A 24,182-nucleotide genomic window follows, 5' to 3' on the forward strand; every position below is an offset into this window, starting at 1 on the left:
GAGCCGAACTAAGTTGTAACCGCTAGCTCTCTGTGTCAAGCATTCAACTGCTTTATCAACACAATAAAATTCTTATTCTAGTTCTACAACTAAACTGCATTAAGCTCTCTAGTTCTAAGTTGTAGTAGTTGTAGCATGTAATCTTAGCCACAGTTTTATATGCATATAATTTGGTTGTCTGACAATACTGTTTTGAACAAAACTGTCACCCTTTTTACATATCCCGAATGACTTAAATAGCTGGCTAGAATGCTTTATCAGTCTAGTAATGTATTGATGCCCATATTCCAAGTAGAAGTAGTGAACTATATAAAACCGTGCAATGACAGACACGACAATGTACTGAATTTAATGCCTTGATGCATTTAGTTATGTTCTTTAATGTTTTAACTTCAAATACCACAAACTTTGTCTTAACTATACATTTTCCTGATTGTCAGTCTCAAGCAACAATTGTTTATTAACATCTTTGCGGCTGTTAGCTTTGCAGTTGTTCAAGTTTTGCATATGTCAACACAGTTTTATGACAAGAGAATTATTTTCTTTATGACATTGCAATACTCCAAAACTGCACGTTGCACTCACTAAACAATTGCATTAGTTCCCAGCTGACAGGAACACGTCAAACATGTTCATGACAAAGATATGTGTTGTTATAACTTACTCAACGTGAATTGCATATTTTTTTGAGCTATTTCTTCTACATTTTCTGCTAGCATTACAAACGTTCATATCTACTTACACACGATCTCTCTCTCTCGCGCACACACACACATATGCACCCATATACACCTATATATAGGCATGCATATGCTGTACGCAAAAATCTATAGTTATACGTAAATATCCATGCATATACACGGTGATCACTCTCAGACCTTCAACCGAAGGGTGTTGTTGAAGAATAAGGTTGAAAATTTCATGTACGCTTTTCTGATCACATTTTCCTTGGCCTCTAATTGAATATTCTGTGTGATAGCTGTATGACAACCATATTTTAAGCTATTTAACCTAACTGCCGAATATGATATGATCTATATAACTATCTATCTATCTGTCCACACACGCACGCACACGCACACGCGCGCGCGCGCGCACACACACACACACACACACACACACACACACACACACACACACACACACACACACACAAATACATAAATGAAGCAGTCTTCCAAAATGGAGGCAATCACCTTCCTCCATGTGATCAGCTTGAAAAATTGTTACGATACTAAGCTATTTTCCTACATTTCTTAACATGAAACCAATGGTAGCCTTCATTCACAAATAAAGAAATTATATCCACCAATGAGGTATTGAGAACTCATTTTTATCGTTCGACATTTACGTATATATATATATATATTCTTTTATTATCATGTTTATTTCAGTCATTTAACTGCGGCCAAATCTACTCGCAAGTCTTTGGTCAGCCTGTTGCTATAGTACAAGACACTTGCCCAAGGTGTCACGCAATGGGACTGAACCCGGAACTATGTGATATCAGTGTGTGCAGTTACGAATTGTCTCTAAGTAATAAGCCGTTTTAAAAAGTTTTATGCTCTTATCATAAAAACAATATCTAACAGAAATAAAGTAACTGTAAATTCAATTCAACTGACGTCGATTAAAATTTCTATGTTGATCACGAAATTTAAAACACTTTCCACAATCTAGAAAACTCTTTAATGCATTTCAATCTTCTCTTCTTTAAATTTTTGTTGTCTGTATACTTTGATGACTTGAAGGAATGTTCTTTATAATTCCTCCATATACTATAAAGCTGGTTTGATATTACATTTCAGGTAATTTTTTTTCTTGCTAACCATTTTTAATTATCTCTACAATCTGTGCTTTCGATTTCAAAGTTAAAATATTTTCTCTGAAATCATAAACACAGTTCCTTATAGAGATAAAATAACTGTAAATATCATTACAAATTTTGAATTGAAAGCAAACGAGACGAAATATGTTTATAACGGATATTGAACCCAAACTGTAGAGCTGTTTGAATATAGTCTCTTTTTTTGGAAAACAGGAGCCATAGATTCTAGAAGCTCGCGTTTAAGCCTGATCACTATCCACTCAGACTGAGGCTGCAATCGCAGTTTTTACTTTTAATATGATAATGAAATACGGCGAACCGGCAAAATTGTTAACGTGACGGAAAAATTGTCTAGAGACATTTCTTCCGACTTTATGTTCTGAGTTCAAATCCCACCGACTTTGCCTTTCATTCTTCGATAAAATAATTACCAGTTGAACACTGGAATCGATGTAGTTAACTTCCCCTACCCTGAAATTGCTGGCCATTTGCCAAAATTTGAAACCAATACGATAATAAAATATGAGTTTAATAATCAATATATACTGAAATTTAATTAATTTTGTCAAGTTCGGCATACACTAGGCTTCACTTGTCCATTACTGAATTGATTCTTCTTCACTAGGGCTGGAGTTTAAATTTAGGTTTTTACATTTCATTTGGCATCAAAAGGTAAAGTTTCATATGATTTAAAATTTATAGTTTAATTCCACGAAGTTTGGTACCCGACTCTAAACTTATATTCAAATAGAGCCGTAATCGAAAGCATTTTCAGAGATAATGGAACTTGAACCTCATTATAAAATGTGAATTTCTATTTTATACGATGATCACTAATTTGGTGGTATTTCTTGAAAGTTAAATATACAAAGACATTGATATTAGAAAATTTTAACTAGCGCTGTCTTAAGGCATGGGCACACTGGACGATTGCCTGAGAGCTTCGCAGGACTAGGTGTGGTCTATGCTGTGGCTTGGTGTTAATAAATAATACTACAAAAATAATACCAGGGATTTCACAGGTCTCGGGGTCCAGTTTTCATCTGCATATGCTTTGGGATAATCTCAAAAAATAAATACTATAGGGCCTAGAAAATTTATTAGTCCGGGGACCTCACAGTCCTCGGGGTCCTATACTAACGAAAGGAGGTGGAATCCAGGCAAACAACACTTGGATACTGGCAAAATACAAGTCAAGCTAAGGAAATTGTAGTTTAATATACGATGGATAGGTGGTTGATAACAGCATCAAAGCATTTATAAAATAGTTATATAGGAGTGAGTATAAAAATATGTACATAACTCAGCAGAAGAACCACTACGAAAAACTATGCAGGTCCTTCTCTCTTTTTATCTGTTATATTAGCTTATGGATTTTCAAAATATCTACCCATCTATGAAGAATTATTTCACTTCACACACACACACACACACACACACACAATTTACTGTTCTGTTATGTTAAGATCATCAAAATAAATACTCCATCGAATGAGAAATGAATATTATATTATATTTATATATCTATATATTATATATAAGCTAATATAACAGAGAATTAATTAATATATCTATATGCTTATTTATTTATTTATATTCACTGCTGTTTAAATGCTTTGATGCCATTAACAACCGCTTGTTCAGCATTACTTTAGTATTCATTTACCTTTACACTTTTCATTTGGTTACTGTTTTACGTTTCCTATAGAGAGGTAATTCAGAAATGTTTAAATCTCATAAGCATATCCCAAAACGTAGAAATCATAATGTTGCTTCAATATTCTTTTTTTGTCCCATAGCCAGCTTAGATTGAACAATTTTGTACATCAAAGACTACATTGTTTAATGCATAGTTTCCTCTCCTTTGACTGCGAGATGTGATTTTGAGGTATATTTAGCTGCTATTTTTAATAGGCCGATAAGTTGTATTATCATGTCAAGGACGCATTCTTAGCTCTTAGAAATCAGGTTTGATATTTTCCTTCATTTTTTAAAAATCATTTCATTTTTATTTATTATTTTTGTTTAGATAATCCACCATGTTCTACATACACATCAGTAGACGTACATCTCACATTTGAGAAATTGTGTTTGAAATGTGAAGAATAAATGGAATATGGGGCATTATCTAGGGGAAAACATCGTAGAAAACATTGCAAAAAATAAAAATAATAGCAATTCAAGAGAAAGATAAAAAAAAAATTAAAATAAATAAATAATTGAATTTTTATTGCGAAAAAGGGTTGTCATTTGTCTTTTAGCGTCGAATATGCTTCAAGACAACTTTTATGTTCTAACTTGAGGACTGTTGCATACTGCTTTGAAAATGCTATACTCGAATGGCGCACAAGGTGGAATCACTGCGCGTGTGTTTATGTGTATGTGTATGGGAGGATCGTGTGAGTATATGCATGTGTATATGTATGAAGGAAAGGTCTGCAGGAGACGAGTGCAAATGAATGAAACTAAGCGTATGAATACGTATGAGTGTACGTGCATGTGTATGAAGGAGTATGAGGTGTGGGGGGAGAGGCGTAGATTGGAAGTGAGAGAGAGGAAAGTGAGGGAAAGAGGATGGAGAAAGATGGAGAAAGATACAGGATACGAGAAAGAGAATGACAACGAAGGAGAGCATTTTAGAAGAAGATTTTGCTTTGATCTCAGGCAGTGAGATTTTTGCTTGTGACTTGCTGTAATGAACAGTAGGGGAACACGAAAGCTATGGAGAAATGGTGAAAACATTTCCTTTAATGACAGCAATTAAACAAGCCGATAACCACCACCACCACCACCACCACCACCACCTCTGCTGCCGCCTCCACCTCCACCACCTCTGCTGCCGCCACCACCATCAAAACTGACATTACCACCAACATTGTTATTATTGTTAGTTTTATTGTTTTCTTGTTGTATGTTGTTACTCTATTATTGTTATTAGCGAAAATAATTTTAACTTAGGAGGAATGAAAAATAATATACGACATACCATATAAAATCATGCCTAAACCCCTCAGCCTGTGTGAAATCAGTGACGAAATACGCCTGCACATTATATATATATATATATGTATGTGTGTGTATATACATATACATGTGTGTGTGTGTTTATGTATATATATATATATATATATATATATATATATATATGTATGTATGTGCATATATGTTTACACACGCACAATGACACACACACACACACACACACACACACACACACACACACACACACACACACACACACACATATATATATATATATATATATACGGTTTATATATATATATATATATATACGGAGAAGAAGATATAGATAGATACAAATATATGGACATATGAGCATATATGCGCACGTGCGTATGTATGTATGTATATTACTGTATGTAACCAAGCAACAAGCATTCTTCATGCAAAGCTTTCTACTGAGTTATGCTTCTATCTTTCTATTTAAAATCTGTAACGTATTGTGGACGACCCCACTCTCGTTATAACAGCATCTTGAAAAGAGATAACTGTTTGATGGAATGAACTCTATGTTGTGCAAAGTAAAATGTAGTATATGGTTACATATCTCTACACTACGAGTTCAAATCTTGTCCATGCCAATTTTCACTTCTACAGTTTTAAACATCAGTGATTGTTGTTGTTTTCTAGCCGCTTCATCGACCAAAATTAAATGAGTAATGGCATTCCACCTGTGACCATCTTACGTGTAAGTCTAGTATTACCAATCTCCTATATTTTGTTGCTTTTATTTTTAGTAGATTAATGACCATTTAACGTAATCTTCATTGGCTTATAGAGTTACCAGACCTGATTTCTGTAGCAATTTCCTTGCATGAGCTTCTGCCATATGTTCTTCCAAGGATGCAGTCAGATTAGCTACAAGTTGAAGCAAAATGGATAGTAATTTTCTTTAAGGCCAGTTTGGAGCTCGAAAGACTGAGCGTGTTAAAAGGAAATTTTGTGTAAATGATAACTCAGCTGTATTACCAGATCTAATCTCTCAGTCAGTGAGTGATTTTAAGAACCCGCGAGGAAGGAACGGAAAAAACGAATGTAAGCTTCAGATTTTGAAGTGACACCGGCAGGAAGTAATAACAGGCTTACTTTCCCCGTTGTTTGTGAACCAGAAGGACATAGAATAGCATAAAAGATGATCTGGTTGTATAGCCATTTTCAAAATGTGGCATGAATGAATAGTTTTATTGATAATAAGGAAGACAATTTATTGTTTCAATCAAATACAGTAGCCTCAAACTCTGTTTCAAAGAATTCCAGTTATGGTGAATCAGATTTCAAGTTCTGAGTGTGATGATTTACATATTCCGTACACGATAAGTTTTTACAATTTGCAAACAATGATAAAATCAACTTTAAAAGTCTGCTGTGTTTTTTGTTTTTTTTTAGCATTTATTGTTCCTTGTTGCCTAGCTATGTAAGCTATGCTATTTACTGAAGCACAAGTTTCTCCTAGAATACATTGTTATTTTTTCCTCTTCTTTGCTGTGTACTAATATTTAAAAGTATATTTGCTTGCTTTCTCTGCATATACTGTAACAATAGAAATTCATTCTCATATTCTTTGTTGCTTGGATTGTACCAATTTTTCCCGATATATTAACTTTGTTTGTCAGTACCTGTATTCACTAATACCAATCAACCGTATTTCTTTTTATCTAGAATACATACGATTTATTTTTCTTCCTTAGGTTAGTATAATGCAAATGTATATGATTTTGTACTTGATACCAGTCAACATTACATTTGCAAGCACAAAATAATGTTCTTCCCACAAAACTACTTCGAAACTGCTCTCACTAAACGTATGATGGACGATACGAAATTTTTTGTTTCCTTTCGTTTTGTTTTCTTTTTCTACAAAATATCCTAATAATTAGGAGCGCGTCTGTGCCTAAGGCGCATCTCATATTTTGGTGAATACATCTCATATGCGTTTGTGAGTGTGCGTGTGTATGTGTGTGTGTGTGTGTGTGTGTGTGTTTGTGTGTGTGTGTGTGTATGCATTCATGCATCTTATACACACACACATTCACACTCACATATATATGCATATATGTATACGTAGATACATTTTTCATATATATATATATATGCATCTATGGACAAACACACACATACATAGAAATATGTATATGTATGTATGAATGTATATCATGTTGGACTGTCGAACTCTACACTGTTTTTTTCTCTTGTCATTTTTTTCATTTTCTCTCCATTTTTCCCTCTTTTTCCTTTCTGTCGAAGAGCGTAGGCTCAAAACGTAAAAAAAACTTTTCTATTTTTCCCGAGCGTTAAGTTAATACGCCGCTTGTTGTTCCTACAACTGTCTTCGTCTTTTGTTTTTCTGTAAATTTGAACTGTATATATAAACGCGGAGTAGATGAAGCAGGGACAACTGAAGAAGGGGTATATTCTTTATGCTGCATTTCTCGTTTCTTTGTTTGTTTTTATCGTTGTTCGAAAAAATGTTCGTTTTCTATGTTTTCATTTTTATGTTTTCGTTTCACATTGTGTTTAACGTTTTGTTTTATGTCCAGTACCTATATATGCATGTATATATACATATATACGTAGGTATGTACATATATGTATGTATATATGCATATATTTATATAATATTTATTATATATATATATATATACATATATATATATATATATATATATATATATATATATATATATATATATATATATATATATATATATATATATATATATATATATATATATATATATATATATAAATAAGTATGTGTGTGTACGTGGGTGTTTGAGCGTGTGGCTTATTTTAACAAACAGTGTCATAAGCAAATAGATCTTCAAATTATAATTCTTGATATATCAGAGAAAGATATCTCTTAGAAGGTTGTAATTCCAATACATACACTGAAACAGCTATGTATACCTGACTCTTTGCAGATCTTCGTAAGAAAAATAAAAGACCACGTTTCCGTTATGAACATAGTGAGAATGTAAAATATACTTTAACAATGACATACTAACAAACAACCAAACAGACTTTTGTGCAAAATTAATGAATCACACTCATCAGATGGACCCCTTATGAACTGAGTCGTACTTTGCCAATCAGAAAATCGAAGTCACGGAAATTCTACGTGCATCACCTTTCGAGTAACATTATTATTCGGGTAGAAATGTTGTTATTATTTATAACTAATAGTTCAGATGCAGTAGCTCACAATCGAGGATGGAAGAGTTACAAGAAATGAATGGATACAAATGGATGCAGAGGAAAGGAAATGGATAAAGTGAGGGAGGAGAAGAAGAGGGAGAGGGGGAGAGAGAGTTGTAGGAAGAAGGGGATAAAGGAACAAAAACATGAAAACAATAAAAGATTGAATTGAGTGTTTGCTGTGGGCTGCAGTGGTAGGAAAGATAAGAGTGAAGGTGTCATTTCACTGATACTGTTTAGACCAGAATGTACTTCTGCCCATTTGAAACAAGGTATTAATATTTCTAACATGGGACAGACGTATATTCCGAGTGCAGACCAAACCGTAAGAAATCGTCTTTTCACCTTTAAACGCAACGTGCATCTCCTTTTGCTATTAGTATAGTATTGTATTTCTCCATCAAAGGAGCGAAGAGAGATTAATTCCTGTACATTTATATATATATATATATCGCTGATCACTACATTTATATTTTTTTTCTCCTTGTTTCTCTCCTTATTCCTTTCTGTGTTCCTTTCAGTTGAAGAGCGTAGGCTCGAAACGTCAAAGACTTCCTCTATTCCCAAGCGTTAAACTAATACATCCGTTTGTTGTTTACAGCACCTGTCTTCGTCTGTTGTCTTTTTCGTAAATTCTCCCATATATATATATATATATATATATATATATATATATATATATATATATATATATATATATATATATATATATATATACGTATACAGAAACACGCATATATATCTACATACATATACATACACATATACTATATATAAATGTGTGTTTGTGTCTGTATGTGTGTGTATGTGTATGTGTGTGTGTGTGTGTGAGTGTATGTGTGTGTGTGTGTGTGTGTGTGTGTGTGTGTGTGTGTGTGTGTGTGTGTGTGTGTGTGTGTGTGTGTGAAAGTGCCATATCTTCATTGAACTTTGCATGACCATGTGCACACAGGTGGCCGTTCAGCCAAGCTTCTGTTCTGCAAGCACGTTCATAGATGTCTGTCTCCCAGCTTTCCCGACTGAATAATAACTTCGTGTAGGTAGGCGTAGGTATCAATAACAAGCAGTGAAGTTGAAAGGTTTTTCCAATCTTCTATAACAAGTGCTATATCGCAAATTGACAAGAAATGATCTTATGTACATGAAAGTGTCACTGTACATCAAGTGTGTATGGAATACTAACGCTCCATTAATCCTTAACGATGTTGAGAAAAGAGAGGCGCGGTACATTTTACTAAGAAAAACTACTCACAGTGAAGAAAGTGATTGTGTAGAGAAAAAGAGGGATTTGTTTCAAATTGACACAAGAGTGGGATCGGCTACTGATTTTAACGGATGCATAATCGAAGCAGCGATTAAGGCTATGGAAGTAAAAACAAAACTTTTGGCTTATCAGGAATGAGGTGCTGAGGTGCTAAGTATAGAGTAGAGCATCAGGCTAATTATTGGCATGGTCACCCAAGGAGTACAGGTGGTATTATATCCAATGAATGACACCGGTACTTCGTCGGTCACAACGACAAGGGTTCAAGTTGATCCAAACAACGGAACAGCCTGTTCGTGAAATCAACGTGTAAGTGGCTGAGCAATCCACAAACACGTGTACCCTTAACGTTGTTCTCAGGGAAATTCAGCGTGACACAGAGTGTGACACGACTGGCCCTTTGAAATACAGGTACTACTCATTTTTACCAGCTGAGTGGATTGGAACAGTGTGAAAGGAGTGTCTAGCTCAAGGACACAACGCGCCACCAGGAATCGAACTCTCGACCTCACGATCGTGATCGGGATACACTAATCACTAAGTCAGGCACAATGATTGGTACAATATTATTATCATCACCTGTTACAACGATAAAATGAGATGATTCAGAAAGAAGCAACAACAGAGACATCAATCTACTGGAATATATTATGAAAGTATCAGAAAAAGCTTTAGCACATCTATTCAAGAAGAGAATTAGTTTAGATGAGGTGCAGTTCTGATGTTTACTAATACAGGGTACGGGTATCAGTAATGCAGACTTCCTTGTGAGACAACTACAAGGGAAGTTCTTTAGCTGTGAGTAAGCCACTATATTAATCATTCTTAGGACCTGAAAAAAAGCCTTTGTCATAGTACCGTGTTCTGTAGTCTAGTGGTCTATAAGAAAACAAGATGCTAAGAAATGGCTCATGAGATTTGCCCGTGGGAACTCCTTTAATAATCAGGTGAAGTGGTTACTGTAACTGAATCTGTCGCAGATTTAGAAAAGAAAGTAGAAACGTGGATGCAAAGTCTATGAGACTTTAAATAAATAGTAAAGAATAAAGCCGAAGCGGGAAAGAAGACAAAACTGAACTACCGTCTGAATAATGACCATGCACGATATATTGCAAAAGTGTAAGTAGAAATTTTATTTGGTGCATCCGTTGAAAACTATGGGTCCACAAGTTATTTAGATGTTTGATGGGATCAGCAAAGGAAGATATTATATGTAGCTGATTCATAGAAGTAGTGAAGAGTGGGGACAACAGTGCTTTCAATTTTTTGGCAGACTCTCTAGTTGATAAAAGTTTGTAATGTGGGTGACTTAAATGCCAGTGGAAATACGCGGTCAGAAAACATAGTAGTCAGAATAAGGATCGGGAAGAAAGAAATAACTCCGCTGGCATCAAAAGTTTTCCCTGTTTGAGGGAAAAGTAGATTGCATGTTACAAGAATAAGAAATGTGAACTTCGAAGTAAATAAAAGAAATGGGCATTGAACGCAAAGGGTATGCAAATGCTAGCGGAAATAAATCGAGCACAATTCGTTGTATATATATGTATAGATAGATAGATAGATAGATAGATAGATAGATATCTTTTACTTGTTTAAGTAATTTGACTGCGGACATGCTGGAGTACCACCTTGAGGGAAGGGATTTTTGGGCATATGTTTTTTAAAGCTTGCTAGTTATTCTATCGACCTGCTTTGCCGAACCGCTAGTTACAAGGACGCAAACACACCAACACTGGATGTCAAGCGGGGTAGGGGAGGCAAATACAGACACAAAGGCACACACGTACAGAAATACACACACATACATACACGCACATACATGCACAAACACACACACACACACACACACACACACACACACACACACACACACACACACACACACACACACACATATATATATATATATATACGATGGGCTTCTTTCAGTTTCTGCCTGTCAAATTCACTCACAAGTCTTTGGTTGACCCTGGGTTTTAGTAGAAAACACTTGCCCAAGATGCCACTATTATGAAAAAAAAAAAACGTCTGTTGAGTAAAAGAACGCTGAGATATCCAAATGAAAGATGGAACTCTGAGGAGGAAGACCAAGATAGACAGAGGAAGATATAGGCAGATGTAATGAAAACGGATTTCAGAATCTGGACTTTAGGAAAAAAATGACAAAGAAATGTGATACGTAGTGAGACACCATATCGTATAATACCTCTCACGTCACGTCCATGCAAACACGGTAAAAACAGACATAAAGATGGTGGCATAGACATTGTGGCTACTTCCTTCACCATTATTACCAACAATAGCACGTTGTCATTTACATTGCTATTATTAATTTATTCATGTATTAATTTATTGCTAATGTTTATCGCTATTATCCTCACTGCCCTTATGCTCTGTGTTGGAAATTATTAGAATTATGTTAATAATTATTAATAATTTGACCATTGACGTTTTTTTTATTATCATTACAACCACTTTAACTCCTGTTTATTGCCAGTAGTCTTCAGCCTTGTTATCACATTACTCCATTCCACTGCACAATTTGTTATTATGTTGTATTTTTACATAATTTGTTGGTTTTCATTTCGTTTTTATCAGTGCCTAAATGTTGCGTCTCTCTTTAGCTATTCATTTATCATTTGACTTTTAGCGTTTCCTACATCGACCCGCTTGACCGGGCAATGCCAGGGCGGCATGCTGAGATCCTGTGTGTGTGTCAATGTAAGTATATGAGTATATATGAATATGTGTGTGTGTAGACATACGTAAACATGTATGTAACTTATGCAGTAGGTATTAAAACATGTCAAATTTAAGTATTTTTCCGTAGATTCAAACCCACTCTTAACAAACAATGATTAAATTAATCTTACTTGGGGTTTAAACATCTTATCTCTATAACTAAAACACAAGAAATCTCTCAAATGTCATCATTTCTAAAAATAAACTTGGCATCATCTCTAAAAATAGCTAAACATCTACTGCTGCTGTTCAAAGGAATATGTATAAAAGACAAAAGAACAGCCAGTCAACTCCATGAGGCAGGAAAGTATACTAGTCCTTATATATTTAATACACAATATTTCATATATTCAATAAGACATTCAATACTTCATTTCATTTTACTATCTATATTATATATTCCATATTCTATATCCCACATTAATTTTATAAGAATACAAATAAAACATAAAAAACAGAGTTGGAACTCCTTTAAAGAATATATTCCTTTAGACACGATCATACAAAACCCTTTTTTATATTTTTTAAATTTTTATTCATATATATATATATATATATATATAGATATATATATACCATGCATACCATGTAGCGAACATCTGGACACCTGTGCACAAGGAAAATTTACAATTTTCCTTCTTCATAAAATAAATGAAGAGAACAACCTTCTCCGGAAGGCAAAACAAGAATATTTCATAAGATTTCTGAGTCCGGAAACTAAACTGGAAATAGTCAACAACAATTTTACTGAAAACAATGTCTACTATATATAATAATATGTGCATGAAAACGTTAAGAACTGAAAGCGCTTGCACATCTATAAAAGCAAAGCCTACACACATTCTGTGGAATCTCTTCCCAAAGGTTAATGTCTTTCGACTTTCTAAAAAGTTTCTTTACTCAGTCTTAACCCACTGAGAAAAAAATATTCTCTCCAAATACATACATACATACATACATACATACATACATACATACATATATATATATATATATATATATATATATATTATATATATATATATATATGTTGATAGCAAAGACAACAAAAGAAAGAAAGTAACCTCGATATTATGTGTAAATAGAGGAATTTATCTGTAAAAATATGTGACACTTATTCGGTAGCCATGATAAAACTCCGAGTTTCGGATGCCGGGGCGGAAACCCACGCCGCCATCTCTTCAATTACCTGGCCATTGAAAATAACTCCGAGTTTCGGATGCCGGGGCGGAAACCCACGCCGCCATCTCTTCAATTACCTGGCCATTGAAAATTTTCAATGGCCAGGTAATTGAAGAGATGGCGGCGTGGGTTTCCGCCCCGGCATCCGAAACTCGGAGTTTTATCATGGCTACCGAATAAGTGTCACACATGATATATATATATATATATGCATATAAATATATATATATGCATATAAATATATATATATGCATATATATATATATATGCATATAAATATGTATATATATATATGCACACATCTGTACACACGTGCTCCAGTTCGCTCAGCTGTAAAAATGAATTGCAACATCACTAGTGCCAAGCTCTATTGGCATTTGCCTGTCCCTTGCACAACATCGATGGAGAGGTTGGGCTGGTATGCATGGGCGACTGCTGGTCTTCCATAAACAACCTGGCCTGAACGTGTGCCTCGGTGTGGGGGGGGGGACTTTCCAGGTGCAATCTCATGGTCATTTATGTCCGAAGGCGGTCTTTACTTCTTTAAAGTAGGTAATGTAGGCCCAACTTTGCACAAATGATCCATGGTGATATTTTTTGGGGTGGGTGGGGTTCAATTTTGAAGAAGAAAAGCACTTCCTATATACAATACTTTCTTAAGGTATGGACACAGTAGGCAGTTGCCCTGGGGCCTCACGGGTGTAAGGGTCCTATTCTGATCTATGTATGTTGTTGCTGGATGTCAATATATAAATGCTATAGAGCCCAGAGATTTGCTCAGGAATCTCAGTGGTTCTAGTGGTCCAATTTAAATCAACATACGTATGCTGTGGATTACTGTCAATTAATAAATACTACTGAGCCACGTGCATTGAATTGTCCAGGGATCTCACAGGTCTCAGTGTTTAAATCTGATGTATGCTATGGATTAATGTCAATAAATAATACTATAGGGCCCAATGTGTTGATTTGCCCGGGGACCTATGACACTGTTAAGACATGCCTGCTTATATGACATCAAATACAGTAATTGTGTCTCTAGTATGACAAGTAATTTTAAAGATATTTTTCCTTCCTTCATTTATTGTCACCCTTGCTTCTGTCTGGTTAAACAACGTTTACCGACCGCATCCCAATACGGATATTGCCTTCATTCATTACGTTAGTACTTAATGCAAAGAAAATTTGCAACTCTTATACATATATAGTGGCTATTTTTAAAAGCTATTGCTGCTGGATTCGAATATTAGAATAATTTGTCATGTCACTATTGTACTGAATTTGATGATGTGTTTACGCATTGAAACCATTCATGTCAAAGAAGTGGATTTCACAATGTATGTGTTAGGGAGTTTTGTATTATCTGCACAGCAGGAACAGCTTCTTGATTATGCACACGTTAATATACAGAAGTTAGAAGCAACAGCGACTTGATAATGATAGTATTATCTATAGAAAACTGATCTGAGAAATTTTTCTCAGGGACACCTTCTGCACGAAGAATATATAGTGAACTATATATTCTTCGTGCAGAAGGTGTCCCTGATAGAATACAGAATGTAGGTAATCAATTAAAATTACACCAAGAATAAGAAAACATCAACCGTGTTAATGAAACTTTTATCAAGAACTGCATGAAAGAGAAATTGATTTTAAAATCTTATCTTTGCTGGTTATGCTGAGAATACAATAAACTGTCGATATTATTAGACTTCATTAGTGATGCATAGTCTTGCAAGTTCACACTGGATCTTCATATGGCCTGCTCGTGAAATTAACGTGCAAGTGGTTGAGCACTCCACAGACACGTGTACCCTTAACGTAGTTCTCGCGGAGATTCAGCGTGACACAGTGTGACAAGACTGGCCCTTTGAAATACATGCGCAACAGAAACAGGAAGAAAGAATGAGAGAAAGTTGTGGTGAAAGAGTACAGCAGGGTTCGCCACTATCATCTACCGGAGCTTCGTGGAGCTTTAGGTGTTTTCGCTCAATAAACACTCACAACGCCCGGTCTGGGAATCGAAACCGCAGTTCTACGACCGCGAGTCCGCTGCCCTAACCACTGGGCCATTGCGCCTCCACTGAGAGGATAGAGTCGAACGTTAAAAAGAAAACGAAGTTGACAGAATACAGCTCTATAGATCACGGTTACAACACACACTATGATAGTAAGGTCGGGCAAAAGAAGCTGATTCCAGATAATGGATGCCACTGGGTGGAGGTCTATGACAAGTATCTTAGGTGGAAATATTTCCCGACAAATATTATCGGAGATTTTTAGTTTTTTTTGTTTTTTTTTTACTGAGTAGCACTTTTTTTTTTTACAGAAGATTGCAAGCGTAAAATCTGTGATATGAAATGTAAGTGGTGACCAGTCAGTCAAATCCTTCTGATACTTTACACGTGGTCATTAACTTTACATGGCTCAGTGGTTAGAGCGTCGAGCTCACAGTCATGAGGTAATGGTTCGATTCCCGGCCCGGGCTGTGTGTTACGTTCTTGAGCAAGACACTTTATTTCACGTTGCTCCAGTTCACACAGCTGTAGAAATGAGTTGCGACGTCACTGATGCCAAGCTGTATCGGCCTTTGCCTTTCCCTTGGATAACATCAGTGGCGTGACGTGGAGAGGAGAGGCTGGTGTGCATGGGTGACGGCTGGTCTTCCATAAACAACCTGGCCCGGACTTATGCCTCAGAGGTGGCACTTTCTAGGTGCAATCTCATGGTCATTCATGACCGAAGGGGATCTCGTCGGTCATTAACAGATAAAAAGGGTGAAGAGAGAGAGGAAGGGAGAGAGAGAAAAAGGGAGAAAAAGAAAAAGCAAGAGAGAGAGAGAGAGAGAGAGTAGGAGGAAAAGAGAGGAGGAATAGGGTAGGAGAGGAATATAAAAAAAACCTACTCTCACTCGAAGCTCACAACTTTTACGATGAGCCCTAAATGAAGTTAAGAACTGAGAACTTGGTAGACTCGACTTCTTAGAAGTCAACGCACTATACACACGTATTTGCTTACACAAGTACTTACAAATCCGACGCACACACACACACACACACACACACACACACACATACACACGCTCGCACACACACACACACACACACACACACACACACACACACACACACACACACGCTCGCACGCACGCACACACACGCAAATACACAAACACACACATACACGTACCTAGAAACTGCACATTTACAAAGCCTATATATAGAAGCAAATTAAAATAACCTGTATATATAGATTTCGGTCTTACAAAATTAAACAAAGGATTCAGATAATTCTTAGAAGATAATCGTCATTTATTTCTTAACAATACCACGGATGCTTTATACATAACATACTTTAACTCAATTTTCAAAACCAGAGCCAGACAAAATATTGTCGCAAAATCTTTGTCTTTCATATTAATACAGGTATATAAGACCAGACCAGAAATGTTATTGATATCATGATATAATTATATCATATGACACGAAGCAAATTAAAATACTGTTAGTAGCTACTTACCTTCATATCAGCCTGGTTATTATTAGACTCGGTATTCGCTTTTCATTGTCTTGTGGAACAAAGAAATATTGAAAACATCAAACCGTGATAGAGTCCACAGTGACAGCTGTATATTCCAACCGTTTCGTGACGTTTCGCCCAGCGTTTCTCTATGACTTTTCACTCGCGCACTCACGCGCAATCACATGCACATATGAATACACACGTTCACACACACGTTCACACACGCTAAGATACAATATTTTATTCTATCTTTTTCTCATGTTATAATCTTTCTTACTCTCTCTCTGTTTCTGTCTGTCTCTCTCGCTCACTGTATTTTACTTTCTTCCTGTTTGCACGTTTCTGTGTGTGCACATTATACATACATACATACATATATAATATATTATATTTCTGCTGCTTTTAAATAAAGTATATATATATATATATATATATATATATATATATATATATATATATATATATATATATATATATATATATACGTAAATATATACACATACATATACATGTACAGGGGTTGGAAAAAACAATGGAGACATTAAAATTTCAAACAGATTATTCTGCTATGGGGGAGGACCGTCTTTGGCAGTAATTACAGCTTGAATTCTATGAGGTATGGACTCGTACAGAGTTTGACTTATTTCCAAAGGAATTTTTGTCCATTCTTTAGCTGAAACAGTCTCCAGTTCTTCTAGTGATGATGGTGGGGGATATCGAACGGAGGTGGAACGGAATGAAGCCAACCGCAACTGAAGAACAAAGGTCATTGGAATAGTGTTACGAGAGAGAAAGAAAGAGAGAGAGAGAGGGGGGGAGTAGTTGTTAGCATGGTATCTAGGGGTGAGCAGATAAGAATGGACAACAAGAGGGGAGAGTTGAGAATGTCTGAGCGGAAATTGCATAAGACCAACCAGCACAGCAGATCAGAGGCTAATATGGCGATATAAATTAGAGCAAGGAGAAGGAGCATACCTCTGGTCAAAATTGTCGTGAACTGGTGAGCAACTTCATGCCAATCAGCAGGGTAAATCTTTCATTGGATCCGGTGTGTGATCTCTGCTGTTTAGGAGAGATGAAGTAATTTCTGGTCTTCAAAAAGATGGCCATTCTTTACCTGATACCACTTTTACTGGTGGAGGTGCGTGGCTTAGTGGTTAGGGTGTTGGATTCATGATCATAAGATTGTGGTTTCGATTTCTGGACCAGTCGACGCGCTGTGCTCTTGAGCAAAATATTTCACTTCATGTTTCTCAAGTCCACTCAGCTGGAAAAAAAAGAGTAATCCTACGACGGACCGGCATCCCATCCATGTGGGGAATATATATGTCATAAAAATTGGGAAACTGGTCCTTATGAGTCGGTATGACACGAGAAGAAAGCTTTACCTTTTGTGGAGGTGAGTGGCTAGGTGGTTAGGGTGTTGGACTCATGATCATAAGATTGTGGTTTCGAATCCTAGACTCGGCGACGTGTTGTGCTCTTGAACAAAACACTTCATTTCTCGTCGTTCCATCCACTCGCCTAGATGGAGTGTATATACGCCGTGGAAACCCGGAAACCGACCCTTGAGTCTATATGACTCGGAATGGAACTTTACAACTACTTTACTACTTTTATTATGGTTATGTCTCAAGCTACTTCTATCTAATACCTTCGGATGATCTCTGCTTGACCGCTACACGACGACTACTCAACAGTCAGTCGACTCCTTCCACGGTCATACTACGTCTATTTATATGTCTTGGTCGAGCCTACTTCTTCGCTTGGGGGCGTCAACACAACAATTATGTTGTGAGTGTTTGCTAACCAGATGACATCCACTGCGAAGACCGCACTTCAGATAGAGAAACTCTAGATATTATAGCAGCTTCTTGATAATGGTTGTCTCTACCACATATGTGATATTATAAGTTGGTGCGCTAAGACAACAACAGGAAGGCCCAGGTTTATCCTTATTGAGAATGAAACACACTGCAGTGATTATCTAATGCGTATATATCCCAATATAGATAGAGGGAAGAGTTAGAGAGTTGGGCAAGGATAGAGTCTGGTCTAGCATGCATTGTTTGTTAGTAGAAAGGATTGTTTGAAAATAGCGCAAAAGTCAATTGTCATGGCTGGTTTCATTCAAAGTTGGTTTGAAAAGATCAAAGAGTTCTATCAAAATTATTTTCCTCACATTTCAGCACTTCAATGTCGGGACGTTTTTAACAACTATTAAGAACTGAATGTATAATATGTGAACGAATATGTACGTGTGAGCGAGAGAAAGAGAAAAAGAGTAAGAGAGAGAGAGAGAGAGAGAGAGAGAGAGAGAGAGAGAGAGAGAGAGAGAGAGAGAGAGAGAGAGAGAGAGATGGAAGGGAGACTAACGGGTGTGTATATTTGATATTAAGAGAGTCACTTATTTTGTTTGGCGCTTTATCTCGATGTTTGTTATACTGACATTGTTTCAATATAATACAGTTGCATTTGTTTTCTGTTTGTTTTTACCATTTTTTTCTTTCTGATGAAGCAACCTTATGTTTCTTCTGAAATGCTACAGTTCTTTTCTTCTTCATGCCATACCATTTATTCCACTATTTGAACTGTTTGCTTTAGTATTTGCCAATGCAGAACATCACAAGATTCCTTGTATTCTGCTGTTTTTGCCGCAAATACTATAGCTGGGCATTTTCACGTAGCTTGGCGAGTGACGAGATGTTAAAGTTGCTATTTTTTGTGTCACGTCTCCTATATTTTGAGAAGAGGTATAAATGATATTATTACAGGGAAGCAAACTCACAAACACACACACACATACACACACACACACATACACACACACACATAAATACATATATACATACATATATACATACATATATACATTCATACATACTTACACACTCACACACGTAGACACATAGTTATTTTCCTTCTGCCCCATTAGTGGTATTCATAATCGATTCCTTTATATTCCTTATACATACATACATACATACATACATCAACGAAAAAGAAAATACCTACTCTGAACAGCTGAGAAATCTACAGTTACTTTATCCAAATTAGGAGCCCAGGTTTATACCTGTAATTATTGGGACACTAGGATATGTAACACACCGCCGAAATACAAATCAGCTTTTCGAAACCAGAAAGAGGAAAGCTTATTCGAAGACCACTGGAACAGTAAAACTTGTCAGAACTTTAGCATTTAAGTGTATATGAGCATGTCGAGATATGCAAATATATGCATGAGAAGACATACATAAAACAAAACATACAAATCTGTACTTATACATACATACATACATACATACATACATACAAACATACATATATACATACATATAGAAATACTCTGTTGATGTTGAAATTCCAGTGGAGGCGTCTTGAATCTAGGTTAGAAATTGGCTCTTTCTCTACTGGCAAGAAATCTTGAAATAAACTGAATAATGACATACATACATACCTGTCTGTAGCAAAGTATGACTGAATACTAGTCTTTAATTCATATGATACAAGTAATCACGATATCTGGGACCTATAAAACCTTTAGATTTCAAGGATGATGGTTAAAACAAGATACTTTCCTTCACAATTTGTTACCAACTAAGTGGCCGGTCAAAATTTACTCTAAATAAAAACATAACATAAATACATACAGACAGGCATGCATACATGCATACATACATATATGCATGCATACATACATACATACATTCATACATACGTTTTGCCTTGCCAGGATTCTACGCTAATTAAGTCAGTTAGGACCGTAACATATCCTTTTCTAGTCTAGGCACAAGGCTGGAAATTTTGGGGGAGGGGACCAGCCGATTAGATCGACGCAACTGGCACTTAATTTATCGATCCTGAAAGGAGGAAAGGCAAAAAACGACTTCAGCGGAATTTGAGCTCAGAACATAAAGACAGACGAAATACCGCTAAGCATTTCGCCCGGCTGGCTTTATAGATCTAATCTATATCAATCAGCATTTTACATATTTTGCTAAATATTCAAAAAATTTCGATGAACTGAGCTTAGTGTAGTTAACTCCCTTGACTATTGTCTATTTTTATTTTAAACGCTTCTGGACGTGTTCATTGTCAACTAATTGCAAAATAATCTCAGCTAATCGAAGATTTTCAATTCTCTACTCTCTATAATATATATGTCAGACGCTAAAATGCATATACATATGTGTATGTCCTTGAAATAAAGCATAACATGTTTCTTTGTCTTTTATGTTTTATGATTTTACTACTTTCAGTCACTGACTGCGGCCATGCTAGGACACAACCTTGAAGGGTTTGGTTGAACGAATCGGCCGCCAGTGCTTGAATTTTTTGAAGTAAGGTAGCAATTCTATCGATCTCTTCTTTTGCCGGACTACTACGTCATGTGTACGTGAGCAAACCGACTTTCGTTTGTAACGGGATGTGTGGAGCTGGTTTTTTTTTACATGTTCGATATGGGAATATAACTGATTTCACTATTTCTCTTCGGCCTTACCAAAATAAATTATATTCTTAAACAGGTCTAACGTTTTCATACTTAAAATTTTGAAGCACAGAACCACAGGGCGTGACCCATTTTTCGTGGTTAAGCCCTCTTTTAGCTGTAGTTTCATATATGGCATAATAGACATATATGCACACACACACACACACACACACACACGCACACACACACACACATAATATATTCTTGTTTTTATTCTTTTACTAGTTTCAGCCATTTGACTGCGGCCACGCTAGAGCACCGTCTTTAGTCGATCAAATCGACCCCAGGACTTATTCTTTGGAAGCCTAGTACTTATTCTATCAGTCTCTTTTGCCGAACCGCTAAGTTACGGGGACGTAAACACACCAGCATCGGTTGTCAAGCGATGTGGGGGGGGGGGGCAACCACAGACACACAAACACACACACACACACACACACACACAATCACCCCCTCCCCACACATATATATATATATATATATATATATATATATATATAAATACATGCATATGTATGTATGTATGTATGTATGTATGTCAAGCTTAACGTAGAGATACTTTAATAACGTCATAAAACTGCGGTATTCGGTTTGAGAATACATTTCCTATAGCTAGATAGTATTAAAAAGCACAGAATATCAACATTGGACAAAAAATTATCCAACATCGGTCGTGAATGGACTTCCACTCAGTTTCTGCCTACCAAAATTAGGTATTGGTCGGTCTTCAAGCTATCGTAGAAGAAACATAAGCAATGTGTCGTGCAACAGAACAGAAACCGAAGCAGCATGGTTGCAAACCGCACTCCTTAACTACACAGCATCATCACATCTAACCATGAACTCTTAGTTACAATGTATTACGAGAGCACCAGAAAGAAAAATGGTCTCGTCAACATGATACCAGAAAATTGCAAACCGAAAGAGCTTTCCAGGTCGTCATAAATGAAAGAAAAAATTAAGAGGTGTTATAGTATCGATATATATATATATATATATATATATAGTTTTAGGGAAAATAACCAATTTTCAAGAACTCATCGATGAAAATCCACTATCACATATAGAAAAATTAATAATTAAAAGCACAATAAATGAGTATAATATAAAGTAAAGTAAATATCATAAGATAAATATAATATAATATAATATTATATTTATCTTATGATATTTACTTTACTTTATATTATACTCATTTATTGTGCTTTTAATTATTAATTTTTCTATATGTGATAGTGGATTTTCATCGATGAGTTCTTGAAAATTGGTTATTTTCCCTAAAACTATATATATTTTATATATACTTTATCTATAAGGCTCAATTTAATTTTTTATAAATTGATTTTAATTGAGTTTTTTACCTGTAATTTTGGATTTTGTCCCTAATAATATTATTATATATATATATATATATATATAGCTCTTGTTGAAATACGAAATAGTTTCATCGTATTGAAAAACGCTTTACTGCGAAGAAAATATGTAGCAACATAACAACTAGAGTAACGAAAAAGCAGACAAAAAGATACATGCGTCTAATTCTTGAACGTGTTTTAATTGGAGACATAACATTTGAAAATGAAAACTATAGAAACGAAACGATATAACTATATTTTTTCTCACTAAAGAAAAAGAAAAAAAATTAATAGCTTTGCAAAAGTGCTGAGACGTACGTTCACCGAAACAAGTACATTCATATAGAAAATAAATAAATGAATAAATAAATAAATGAATAAATAGATAAACAACGAATGCTAAAAAAATATATTAGCAAGAAAGAAAATTTTATTACAATGAAAAATAACGCAAAAATTGTCATATTCGTCTAGTTAAAATACAAACAAAATAACTTTGCTGCGTTGTTCTGTAGATGCAGCAACTGTATGCGTACACACACACAGGCACACACACAGACACACACAGACACACACACACAGACACACAGACAAACACACACAGACACACACACACACACACAAATATATATACATATATCTATGTATGTTTATACATACATACATACATACTTATGTATATGTATGTCTGTATTTTACCTACGTATGTATCATATCTTATTGTATCATATTTTGTATTGATATATATATAGATATACTCATTTATTATTTGTATTACATATATATATATATATATATATATATATATATATTTGTACTCCTTTCCTGAGCGTCCAATAATACTATCCATATCACGTCCTCACTTTGTTGTTTTTTTGTTTTTCTGTTATTGTTTTTTTGAACTATATATATATATATATATATATATATATATATATATGTCTGTGTGTGTGTGTATACACACATTTACATACACGCACACACACAAGCACGCACACACATGCAGACACGCACACGCAGTCACATGCAGACACGCACACGCATGCACACACACATACACATATACATGCACATACTCACGCGCACACACATACACACGCATACATACATTCACTGACACGTTCAAACACACACACATCCCCACACGCACACACGAACACACACACATACATATACAGAGAGAGCGACAGACAGACAGACAACAGCGACAGAGAGAGAGTGGGACATCTACAGGCACCCATCCACATGCCCCCCCCCCACACACACACACATATTCACATTCCTAAACCGTCTCCATACACATGCTAACAGACACACACACACATATCCAAACCCACCCATTCACATATCCTTCAGACTACTTCTCAAACACCCTTCTACAGCCCCGAGTACTACCGAACACATACGCGCATGTGCAAAAACACACAACCACCCATACATACACCTGTCACCATACCTGATGACCCCTGACTACCTCTCAAACATCCTTCCACTGTCCCGTGTACTACTGACCACATACGCGCATGTGCAAAAACGCACAACCACCCATAGATACACCTGTCACCATACCTGATGACACCT

The 24,182-nt window shown here is 35.8% G+C and overlaps 1 protein-coding gene and 1 long non-coding RNA gene across 3 annotated transcripts in view; one reads left to right on the top strand and one right to left on the bottom strand.

Annotated features, from left to right (window-relative positions):
* The window catches only part of LOC106874350 (uncharacterized), a 550,150-nt gene extending 533,243 nt beyond the window's left edge, over positions 1-16,907 (bottom strand). Inside the window, exon 1 of the mRNA XM_052976981.2 lies at positions 16,752-16,907. Within this exon, the coding sequence (XP_052832941.1) occupies positions 16,752-16,757 (6 nt within the window). The 5' untranslated portion in view covers positions 16,758-16,907. The remainder of the gene's footprint in view (positions 1-16,751) is intronic.
* On the top strand, positions 5,241-21,281 carry LOC106874362 (uncharacterized). Of its 2 annotated transcripts, none has more exons than XR_001409998.3 (3): positions 5,241-5,537; positions 11,959-12,029; positions 21,014-21,281. It is a non-coding gene; the product is annotated as an uncharacterized LOC106874362 (long non-coding RNA). The 2 variants fall into 2 exon arrangements; XR_016238881.1 differs by lacking the exon at positions 5,241-5,537 and adding an exon at positions 7,151-7,255.
* The last annotated feature ends 2,901 nt before the right edge of the window (positions 21,282-24,182 follow it).

Source organism: Octopus bimaculoides, chromosome 2, assembly GCF_046866305.1.
Source record: "Octopus bimaculoides isolate indiv1 chromosome 2, ASM4686630v1, whole genome shotgun sequence".
Lineage (NCBI taxonomy): Eukaryota > Metazoa > Mollusca > Cephalopoda > Octopoda > Octopodidae > Octopus > Octopus bimaculoides.